The sequence below is a fragment of the Camelus ferus genome, chromosome 24 (assembly GCF_009834535.1).
Source record: "Camelus ferus isolate YT-003-E chromosome 24, BCGSAC_Cfer_1.0, whole genome shotgun sequence".
In the NCBI taxonomy this organism is placed as follows: domain Eukaryota; kingdom Metazoa; phylum Chordata; class Mammalia; order Artiodactyla; family Camelidae; genus Camelus; species Camelus ferus.
Window position 1 is genome coordinate 16,015,480 of NC_045719.1, and position 11,686 is coordinate 16,027,165.

The window sequence follows — 11,686 nt, forward strand, 5'->3', positions numbered from 1 at the left end:
TCCATCTTCTTTGATAATGCTAGCTAGAATATTTTTTTATAATTTATTCATTTACTTTTAATGGAGGTACTGGAGATTGAACCCAGGACCTCGTGCATGCTAAGCATGCTCTCTACCACTGAGCTATTACCCTCCACTTCCTGCCTGGAGTTTTATATTTTTCCTCCTATCCCCAGTACACAGATAGACACAAACATACACGTGCACACACACAAACACAACCATCGATAGATGATTTTCTCTCTTAACTGCAAAGAAGAAGCAAACAAATGAGTTTTCGTCGCTTCCCTTGTATAAGTTCTTTATGCTCTGTAACACATTACCACAAATTTAGTGGCTGAAGATAGTGTGTGTGTGTGTGTGTATATGTATATGTGTGTATATATATATATATATATAATTTTATATATATATATATAAAATTTCACAGTTCCATGGATTAGGAGATTTGACACAACTAAGCTGATTTCTCTGTTCAGTCTTACCAGGCTGAAATCAGGGTCTTGGCCAACTGCATTCTCACTGGCAGTTTGGGATTCTCTTCCAACCTTATTCAAATTGTTGGGGAATCTACTTCTTTACAGCTATAACGTTGACACCTCAGCAGCTCTTAGAGGTCACCTCTCTTCATAGGCAATTCACAACATATATATATATATATATGTTGCTTCTTCAAGGCCAGCAGGAGAATGTGTCTGCCTCTGTCAGTCAAGATGGAGCCTTATGTAACATAACATCATCAAGAGAGTGACAGCCCATCCCCCCTTTTTATTTTCTTTTAGCCAGAAGCAAGTCACAGTCTCTTCCCACCTCCCTATGCAAGAGTGTGACTCATTGGGGGTACCTTAGGGTGTGTCTGTCACACCTACTACAAATAATAGTGATTATTATTACAGCTAACCTTGAGATCTTTCTCTAAATGAGCACTAGTCAGAGCATCTTACATATGTTTACTGATGTAATCCTCACAAAAACTCTATGAAGTAAATCGTTTGTTGTTACTAGTTTACAAATGATGAAACTGAAGCATGTAGAGGTGGATCCTTCTCAGCTAAGAATATCCACTTAAAAAAAAGGAAACATGTACAAACAACAACAAACCTTGATGCCCCATGTTCCTTCAGCTACCACACTCTCTCTCTGTTTTTCTTCAAAACAAGGTTCTTTCCCTCCCTTTTCAGCACTTCGGTGGCTTCACCTCTGCTCACCCCAGGGCTTCCTACCCCTCCCCATCGTTCACATTCACCTCTGCCTGGAAATTAAAGAGTCCTTCCCTCACACACATGCACCTAGGACATTCTCTCGTTGTACATGTTACTTTACACAATTTGTCATTACAACTTTCTGGGACAGGGACCTATCTTTTTGTTTATTGTTGTTTTTCCCAATACCTAGTACATGAAAGTTTTGGGTAGAAGAGTGAATGCCTGCATGTTAATTAAAGGAAGCCCTGTGGTATAACAGAAGAGGCATTATTTGAGGGGCGGGGGTATCAGTCCTGCTTCACCACTTACCTACCTTCATGGTTGTAGGTACTAAATGAAGTATAGTTACTATGGTGGTTATGTAGTTATAAATTACATCTGTGACTGAATAATAGTGGATCGGGCCATTGTTTAACTAGGGAAAGGAGCAACCTTCAGGCATGGATATCAAAAAGGGAGAATTGAAGGCATACTAGGTACCCAGGTCTGGGAGTTCCTATAGCATCTTTTCCTTCTCTGGTTACTCATCATACTATTAAAGTCAACATTACTTTGCTTTCTGTCCCATCCCAGGTACTAAGCTCTTTCGGCAGCAGAAGCTGTCTGTGCATTTCACAGTTCCTGGCAAGTAGTAGCTGCTTATGAAATGTTTGTTAAAGAAATGAGTAACTAATAGTCCCTTAAACACAGCTGTTCAGTGGATTACAAGTGGAAACAGTGATTCATTGATTCCCACTACATTATAACATTATTACCTTATTTTATCTATGCAAGAACATGAGCTTGATTTCTACTAATAAAGCACTGATATTCTGTGGTTACATTGGAATTTTTCTTTTTTATTTTCTTCCCACAGAGGGAACGTTAATGAAAATACAATTTGTAAGAGAGAATGTCTTTTAATACATATGCACATTCTCATATTTGCTAAAACATGTTCAAGTTTTATTTTTCTTCATTTGGATCAAAACAAAAAAACCCAAACATTACTTCTCATCAAGGCCTACCAGACTGTCCTACTGTGTGGCCCAGGGGTTGTCCACAAAGTTTAATGAAAGGTATGAACCATGAGCATTAAAACATACTAATCTAATTTTGAGAGGTTGATTAAAGTTTGATCTGTCCATGGCTTGGCTTTTGTCTCTAGGTGTCTTTACTTCATTGTTTTTACCTGCTTCACTGCAGGCTGTATCTCCTCTGAGCAGGCTGCTAACCGCATGGGAGACATAGAACTTTGAACAGAGATTCCTCCCTTTGAAATTTAAAGGAGTGATTCTTAGGAAAAGTGGCAGAATGTAAAAGTGTAAAACAGTGTCATTAGGAAATGAATTTTCTTTTTAATGTTGTATAGAAGATTAAGGGAAATCTCATATAAGTAAAGCAATTGAAACTCAATAATTGAAGCCTTTTAAGAATCAATATCAAGGTTCTTTTTTCATGTTTTTTAATAGCATATACATCCCTTAAGTGTGGATCTTCTGATTGTATATGCTGAAATTCATAGCAGCAATTATGAGGAAATCCTTTTCTCTTATTTCTAGGGAATTGCTTTTCCCCATTAATTGGGGCCTGAGAAATTGCTTGCCAGCAAGTCTTGCTCTAGGGGGTGGCCTTCCCAACCTCTGATTAAACACCTCTGCAGAATTGGAGGCTAGGGCAGGTGTCTGGTGGAAGGGGGGACAATTCTCTTGGGAGGTGCATGAGATTCCATTTCAAAGGAGATCGTTGTGTTAGCCAAGTGGTTGGATTGTTTACAGATTGTGTTTCCAGAGGAAGAAGAAAACTTCATGTATATATATGTGTGTATGTATGTGTGTGTGTGTATATATATATAGATACATGCACATATGTGTTTGTATATATTTTTTAATGAGAAGGTGATAATCAATTGCCACAAGACTAGCTGTTATTTTGTCATCTTATAATCTCTGGTTTTCAAAGCCCTTTGCAATCTACATACTCAAACATTGCATTTAATAATTAAATGTTGCCCACTCCTCTGCCTCAAGAACTTTATTCTAGTTAAGAATTACACCAGCCATTATCCCTAGTATAGCGAAACTTTCAGATTCTTCCCTGCTGAGCTTCATACCTTGTGGTTTCCATCCTAGTGCTCAGCAGTGATCCCCAGAGCAGCACATAGTAGGAAGAAAAGGAATCAGCTCAGCTCAAAAGAGAAGCTTTTATTATAAAATCAACTTTAATGGCCTGTCATAACAGTGATGGCACAAAAAACCTTCTACTTTTCCATCTAAATGTTGATTGTTTTTTGGTAATATTTTCTGAGATTTCCCCTTTGTTCACATTAGCTTAATTCCATGTACCTTTTTTAAAAAAATTAGATGGAGGGAGATGAAAACGGTGTTGTATTTTTTTTCTTTAACCTCCATATAATTCCAGATAGTTTTGATTACAACTTTATAATGACAGTTTTTGTTTATTTAAAGAGAAGTTGTTATATGTGCTTATATTTAGATATAATTTTTTAAAGAAATGTCAAATAATTGTTTCCAGCAGTGGGCCTTGAAATTGAGGTTATTTTAGCTGACAATATCATCCTTTACTGGTTTTCACTATTTTATTTATTTATTTTGAATATTTGATTCTTGCAGTATACTGAAAATTATCCCACGTCCAGATCTTAGAAATTTTCATTCATTTGCTTAACAAAGATTTAGTATCCAGTGTGTGCAAATTCGTTGTGCTAGGTTTGTCTTATTTAACTGCTTCTGACAATGCTACTTTAACAACTTTTAATGCATCATTTCCCAAACTATATTCTGGAGAACACTTGTAATTTGTTCCATGAGATATTGATACAATTGTTCTGTAGGAGGATCACAATGTTTAAAAGTTTGGGAAATAATGCATGATAGATTTATTCTTAAGGGTTTAAAAATAAATTCTACCATATTAGAAAATACTTACAGTAAAGAAAACTATTTAACCATACTTAGTAAATGTAGACCAGATTTATTGGATGATAGAATCAACTTCCTCTTGATATATTACCCATTTAAATTATAATTACCCATTAAAATTCCTGTTTTGCAAAGCAGTTTGGGAAATATTGTCTTAATGCAGCTTTAGAAATAGCATTCAAAAATTATTGGCCAAATTGTCCTTAGTGTATTGTTGATTCTATCATCTCCCTTACTGATTCTCTCTCAGCAGTCCTCTTTCATTTTTCAATGCCTAACTTTATGCTTAAAAAATTACATTTTCTCTAATGGATAAAACTTGAGCCATACTTACAGAGAGTCTCCTGAGCCATCTGAATCATACTTAATGGTTAAGTAAGAAATGAAAAATTACCCTTTAGAGCGAACTGACTTTAGACCTGACGTTAATTCTTGCTGGGATGTAAAATGCAAGGGCACGGGATGCTTGCTCTGGGTATAAGAGGGTCCTGGTAACAGCTTATAGTCTGTCTGCTCATTACTCTTTTGCTGTTTCATTAGACTACTGGTCGGTCTCTCACTGGCTGGGCTGTCTTTGCTCTAAAGACCTTATTGATTGTTTTTTGGACAACAGCTAGCGTGGTGTACTGTACACAGTGCTGACCTGACTAGTTCCACGTGGCTTGATGGAGATTCCGCACGTGCACAATACACATCATCTTCTTGAAACGCTTTCTTTCCTTTCAGCTATGACGCCGTTTGCTTTGATTTTCTTCCTACCTCTGACTGCTTTTCTCAGTCTTCCTAGTGGGACTTACTTCTTTTTTCCCGTTCCTTCTGTATTGGTGTTCCTCAGGGCCCTGCTTTAAGCCATCTTCCCTCTGGGTAAATTCTTCCTGTGTGTTCTCATCCATATCCATGTATTCAGTTACTACTAATTAGTAACTTTCTGTATTTGATTCTTTTCTCACTGTTGAGCTTCTTCCCCAAGTTTCAGCTGTTGATCAGATCATCTTTCCTTGGTTGCCTTATCCATCCATCTTTACTTGGATGCTATAAGCATGTCCAAAGAAAAACCCATAATTTCTTGGTCCAAGACACTGCTCCTCCATGTGCCTTTTCCTATCCTGATGTCCACTACCAGCATGTACCACAGTATCCAAGCCTTGTTCCTAGAATCACCCTTCATGCCTTTGTCTCACTCACCACCCAGACCCATGCACACTCAGCCCCAGCATTTCTGGTCCCCATACTTCTCTTGAATGACAGGTGTCTCTACTCCCACTGCCTGAACAGTTTTAAAACTTTTCATCATTTGTTCCTTGGCCTTCTCTTGATACTTCTTGACAGAAGTCTCTGATTCTAGTCTTGCCTTTGTCCAGGGCATTCTTTACACTATATGCAGAAAGATACGTCTGAGACATCTATTTAGAATTATAATCAGCATCTCAACCTTAACTGGTTCAAAACGCAACCTCCTCCTCCCATAGTCTTCTCCATTTTAATAAATAGCAATTTGTTACTTTAATTACCAAGGCCAAAACTCTTTGGTGTCATCCATGCCTGCTCCCTTTGTCTCACACCACACATCCAATCCATCTTCAAGTCCTGTTGCTCCAACCTTCAGAATAGCATCAGAACCCAACCATTTCCCACCGCCTCTACTGCTGTCAACCTGGTCACGCTACTAGCATCCGTTTTTCTGGATTGTCTCAGTAGCTAAGTACTTGTGTTCCTGGTGAGTCTTTATCTTCTAAAACTGTACAGTTCAGTAGAGTAGCTGCTGGCCACCAGACATTGTTGAGCATTAGAAATGTGGGTGATCTGAATTGAGATGTGTTATAAAAAATATCCACTGGATATCAAAGAATGAATACACAAAGAGACTGAAAAAATATCTTGCAGGATTTCCCATTGATTACGTGTTGAAGCAGTAACATTGTGGATAAGCTGGATTAAATAAAATATGTTATTAGAATTAGTATGTTTTCCTTTTTACTTTTTCAATGCAGTTACTAGAAAAATTAAAATCACATGTGTGGCTCAATGTTTGTATTGCTGTTGGATAGCTCTACTCTAAAGTCTTTTATAAACACAGCAGTCAGAGCTATCTTTTTGAAATGCATGTCTTTTCATTTGTCAGGCCAAAATCCCCCAGAGGCTTTCCAGCTCACTCAGAGGGAAAAACTAGTCTTTACAGTGGGCAGTATGATCCTGTCCCCCAGTCCCTGTTCCTCCCGCTCTCTAAGCTCCCTCCAGCTCTTCTGGCTTCCTTAAAAGCCCAACCTGAGGGCCCCTGCGTTTGCATCCCTCCCCGGAGCACACACTTCCCCAGAGGGCTCGCTCCTTCGCTTTGCTCAGGTGTCTGCTCCAGTGTCCCCGAACAACAGTGAGCATGAGAGAGGCCCGTCCTGGACACGCCGTGCAAATCAGCGGTCTGCTTCCCCACACACACTCAGCGTGAACCTTTTCATCTTGTTTTGGCTTCATTTCGAATGGCTCCTCGTTGTCTGTAGCATGAAGTCCACATTGCCTAGTATGTCTGCGTGTGACTCTGCAGCACATTTCTTACTATTCCTCCAAGCAGCCCACTTGCCATGCCTTCCAGATCACATGGAAGAAACCCAGAATAAGGGAAAAAGTGATACACAATGTCCCTCTAATGAGGGATAAATAATTATCATTAAATGTGGATATATTCTCATACAGAATTAACATCCATTGAACTTCAAACTTTGGATGGTTTGCAAGTAGCAACGTTTTAATCCTCTGAATTCCACTGACCTCCATCCCATAATATGTATGCTAATATAATCAGCACCAAAGACAAATGATACCCTCACCAATGGAGATTTAAATCCTTGTTGAAAGGATCTCTATACGAATAAGTTTGCCTTTACTGATACTTATTTTCCTTTGTAACAGCACAGTTTTTCTCCTTCCAATGAAAAAGGAAGCATAACTTATCAATAGCTTATTCAGATACTTCATTATAAGAGAGTTAGGGGAGTTTTTAGAATGAACATTTCTGTTGTGGGTAATCAGAAAGAAGAGTTTACAGCTCAGTGATAAATAAATAAATAAACCTTTCAGAAATGTTTATTGTTCCAGCTCATTAAAATGCCATGTCTTTTGGACAGTATTTCTTAGAGGCCATAAAATTAATAGTGTATTTTAAAAGTTTTATTGGCACGTACTTCCTAAGTCTAATTTAGCCCTAGTGTTTAATTGTGTTGTCTCATCCAGGCTGGAAATCTGGCAGTTGATATGATTTTTCTGTTTTAAAAGAAAAACGTTTTCCTCCAGGGCTAGCTTCCATTCTCTTGAATGTGTTTTCACCCCGTCTTGCATTTTCATGTGCTGAAATCTGGAGGCTCTTGTCAGAGCTAATCTGGACTTGGTATTTCTCTGTGTCTTAAAATTATACTGAGATTTCAATTAATAACTAGTCAGGCCCCTGGCCTGGCGAAATACATCAGACTAAAATACTGCATGTAAGCTACTGGAGTTAAATTTTAAATCGTTCACTTACACAGATCAAGGCCAGTGCGATGAACATTTGTTGAGTGCCTGCAGTTCCACAGGCTCTGTGCATGGACTGCAGGTTCTAAGGCCCCATGTGTGTCCTTGAATGTAGAAAATCTAACCTTTCCCACCGTGCTTCTATAAATGCACTTCAAAGCAAACAGATTCCTTTTTCTCTCCAGGAAATTTGCCTTCCACCTACTAGTCCTATTTAAAATCTATGCAACGAGAACACCTCTTCCCTTTTAGCCTTCCTAGTTGATGCTCCTTTTTCTCAAGGCTCCCAAAACACGAGGAGAGATACTGAGTCAATATTCACAGAACATTTCCGACCTCTTAGAGGTGTTTCATTCTCATAGACTATCTTCTTGCCCTCCTCATCTTTGCTAGACCTCCCTGGCAGCAGTCTTTGAAGGCTTGTACTCAAGCTTGGCTGCCTCTGTCATCTGTCCCATCTCCCAGGGTCATCCCGAAATACTCGCCCTCTGCCTTTGACTCTGCAGCCCCGAAGCCCTTCACTCAGTCAGGAGTATGTCTCAGATTTGCCTTTCTTTTGTCTTCTTTCATGGAGATATTCCATCATCCTTCTAGTGATGTCTTTGTGTCTTTTCCTCTCCATTCCATCCTTTTCATAGCCCATAAATCATCTTTTTAAGTACACATCTTTTTAGGCTATTCCTATGCTTACACGTGCCAGTCATGCTCCATTACCCAGAGCAGTGCTTCCCAGCTCCGAGGCATACTTGGAAAAAGGCAGTAAATGTGGAGGTAGGTTGTGGGGAAACTTGAACCTGGAGGCCACTAACCTGGGGCCTCCTGCTGTTTCCAGCTCTGCCTTGGGTTCACCTTCAGGTACATTCACTGGGCGACCCCCCGTGGAGGATAAAACCCAAACTTCTTTGCTTTGCTGTCTTACTGAGGATTCTCCCCAGGACTTCCAGCATCTCCCATTCACCCTAGTCTCTAGCAGCAGTCCTCTTTCCTCATGACGCTTGGGGCAGAGTATCCCACCTGTCCGGGAACACCTGTCCTTGCGTCCCGATCTGCCAGCATGAGAGCCTCAAAATCACCAGGCAGAGCTTCAGCTACCATGCCACCCTCACCATGTCCACTAATGCAGTGGTTCTCCCCTGGGGATGATCCTGCCTCAGAAGGATACTTGGTAATGTCAGGAGACATTTTGTGTTGTCTTATCTGGGAGAGGGGTTGCTGCTGGTACCCAGTGGGTAGAGACCAGGGATGCTGCTAAATGTCCTTCAGTGCACAGGACATGCTTCCACGGTAAAGATGTATCTAGACCTAAATGACAGCAGTGTCAAGGCTGAGAAACTCTGCCCTAGTGAAAATGATTCTTCCCGAGGAACAAGGACTTTGGATCCCACATGGTCTAGAGTGAAGGGGGCAGGAAGCACAGTCGGCCAGTGGTTCCCTGGGAGTGATCATACAGAGGTTCATTCATTCCACCCCTTGGTTCGCAGACCCATGGATTCTAACTCTCGGGGACACAGCACCAAATGGCATCCCTTGATTCATTGCATCGACTGCATTCCAGAGAATAGTATCCTGGAATTTTCCAATCAGAAGATGGGGAGCCTAGGACCTTTTATCCACTCACATTGGGGCCTGTGGTAGGACCATGAGGTGGCACGCTGGCATGGTGATGCAATTGTACGTTACAGCTGTGCTGAGCTCAGGTCAGGGGAGAGATGTACAAGGACCAGAAGCATCTGCCCCACGTAGGAGAAATGCAGAATAGAAGGGCAGAGGCTTTTCCTTTACTGCCACTGTACTGCCAGCACCCAAGCTGGTGCCAGGTATGTAGGTTCACGTGAGTGGCTTAGTGAGTATCTGTTGAATGAAGATGAAATAATTGTGAGTAAACAGTGAATCAGTGAAGTTTTGCCTATTTCAGTGTGGCTATCAGTCTCTTCTTAGGTGAGGTGACTCCGGGTCTCACATCTGTGGCTCTCCTGCAGACGTGGTGGTGGCATCTAGCCTGTCACCTCTGTGCACAGCGTCTCTCTTTTCTGGGTTTGATGGACCATTATCCAGTTTAGAGCAGCTAGTAGAATACTCACTTTTAGATTCAGTGTTCTCCTTTGTTCCTGAATGGTGGTTTAACCAACACATTCATGAAAGAGTGATTTGAGTTAAATTTTAAAAGAGGGACAGTAGTTCAATGGATGAAAATGGAGTATAGAGAAAACCACAGACAAAAACATGGGGATGAGAAACCTCTGAGTGTGTTTCCAGATAACAGTGACTTAGTAGAACTTAGGATATATGGGTTTGTATATGAGAGTAACAGGAAATCTTTGAAAATATAATTGGAGCTACAGCTTACCATGCCTTTGAGTAGCAGGCTAAAACATTGACATATTCATGAGGGGTCCAGTTCCTGATTGTTCCTGAGTCCTGCCCCTGCAACAAAGCTCACACTCTGAACTCTATGCTTTATAGAAAACCATTCTGTCCACATCCTTAATCTTCCAAGACCCTGAACCCATTTCACCTCTAGCATCAAGTTCTTCCTAACCACTCATGTCCACCTAGATATCTCCCCCTAGCTTTAATTTTTTGGCACTTAATTCCCGCTCACCTAGTGCTTGGCATTGTTTAACTGTTTCTGTGTTCCGTCTTCACTCCTCAACCGCATAAGAAGTCAGTCAAGAACAACACTAACTCTTTATCCCCTGTGTCAGCAAGTGGAATAGATGCACAGAGAAGATGTAGTAAATAGTTGGAAAGTTAAAAAGCATCCAATTCAATGATGCTTATCCAAATCTCTCCTATACAGGAATTTTAAAAAAGTAATGTTTGAGGGAAATGGTTAGTAGCATAAAGTTGCACAGATTTTAAACTTTGTTGTGTGTACCTCTTTTTTGTGTGCATCCAAAGAAGTGAGAAGAATCAAGGCAGGGGTATGTGTGACAGTGTGGTTGTATTTGTGTTAATATGTTTCAGAACGTTCTGTCATCTAAACCTCAGACACTGAAAGAATCCAAGTGATCAGAATGGATTTCTTCAGCTGTCACACATTTTAGAAAATTTAATTAAAAAAACTTAATCTAAAGGTGTACACATATGTTGATTTTTTTTTTAATCTGGTACCATTTAAGGCATATTAAAATGAAAACAATATAAAACTTTTGTATTAAACCACATACATTTGTTGTACTCACCACTGATAATGAAAATGCCTAATACAGCTTTCCTTCAAATTGATGTGTTGTCATTAGAATGGTCACCGTGAGCAGTTCAGCTTCCCTCCTAGGAAATTTATCTCTTGTTAGATTCCTTCCCTCCCTTCTCTCTCTCTCTCTCCACCCTCAGCTTTCTCTTCTTTGTGCATACTTTTACTTTGAATTGTTTTTGATGGAATCTTGTTTTTGTCGGCTTATTTCCTAGATGGGAAGTGATGGAATTTTACGCCTCAGTACTTCAGCTCTAAATAATGAATTCTTTGCATATGCAGCCCAAGGATGGAAACAGCGACTGGCAGAAGGTAAATTTCCATTTCCCATTATGATCTGACATATTTGAGTACACACACCGTGCTGAGATTTGCACCGTTCTCTGATTCCCAAGTCTTTTTCCCCCCTGAAGTATACTTTCGTGAGAACTCACATCTTATTTCAAATGACTTCATTAATTCTTCTGTTGTGCTTGGCATTTCTGATGTCCAGCAGTTTTGAAGAAAGCGTTACCTTATCTGGAAGATACTAAAAACTGTTGCTGTAGCAATATTTTCTTTGGGATGGGCAGCTTCATTATGTGCTTGATATGTTACATATTCTCTTAATGTCTCAGACCCTGAAGAATATTCTTTTAATACTGTCTTCCCTTGAAGCCACAGCTTCACCTCATCCTTCCTTTAGTCACTAAGCTTCTTGAAAGACTAGAAGATACCCAGTGCTACCACATTTTCACTCGTTTAGCCACTCACATGGTGACACTTGGGTGTGGCCCCCCATACACAATGGAAACCATCCCTTCTAGAGTCTACGACTGGCTTTCTAGTGGCAACATTCAGTTTCCTCTTCTCAGTCCTTACAT

The 11,686-nt window shown here is 40.2% G+C and overlaps 1 protein-coding gene across 1 annotated transcript in view; it reads left to right on the forward strand.

Annotated features, from left to right (window-relative positions):
- Nucleotides 1-11,686, forward strand: part of ASXL3 (ASXL transcriptional regulator 3) — a 158,126-nt gene that overhangs the window by 128,816 nt on the left and 17,624 nt on the right. The window contains 1 exon segment of the mRNA XM_032467213.1: nt 11,039-11,135. Coding sequence (XP_032323104.1) covers nt 11,039-11,135 — 97 coding nt within the window.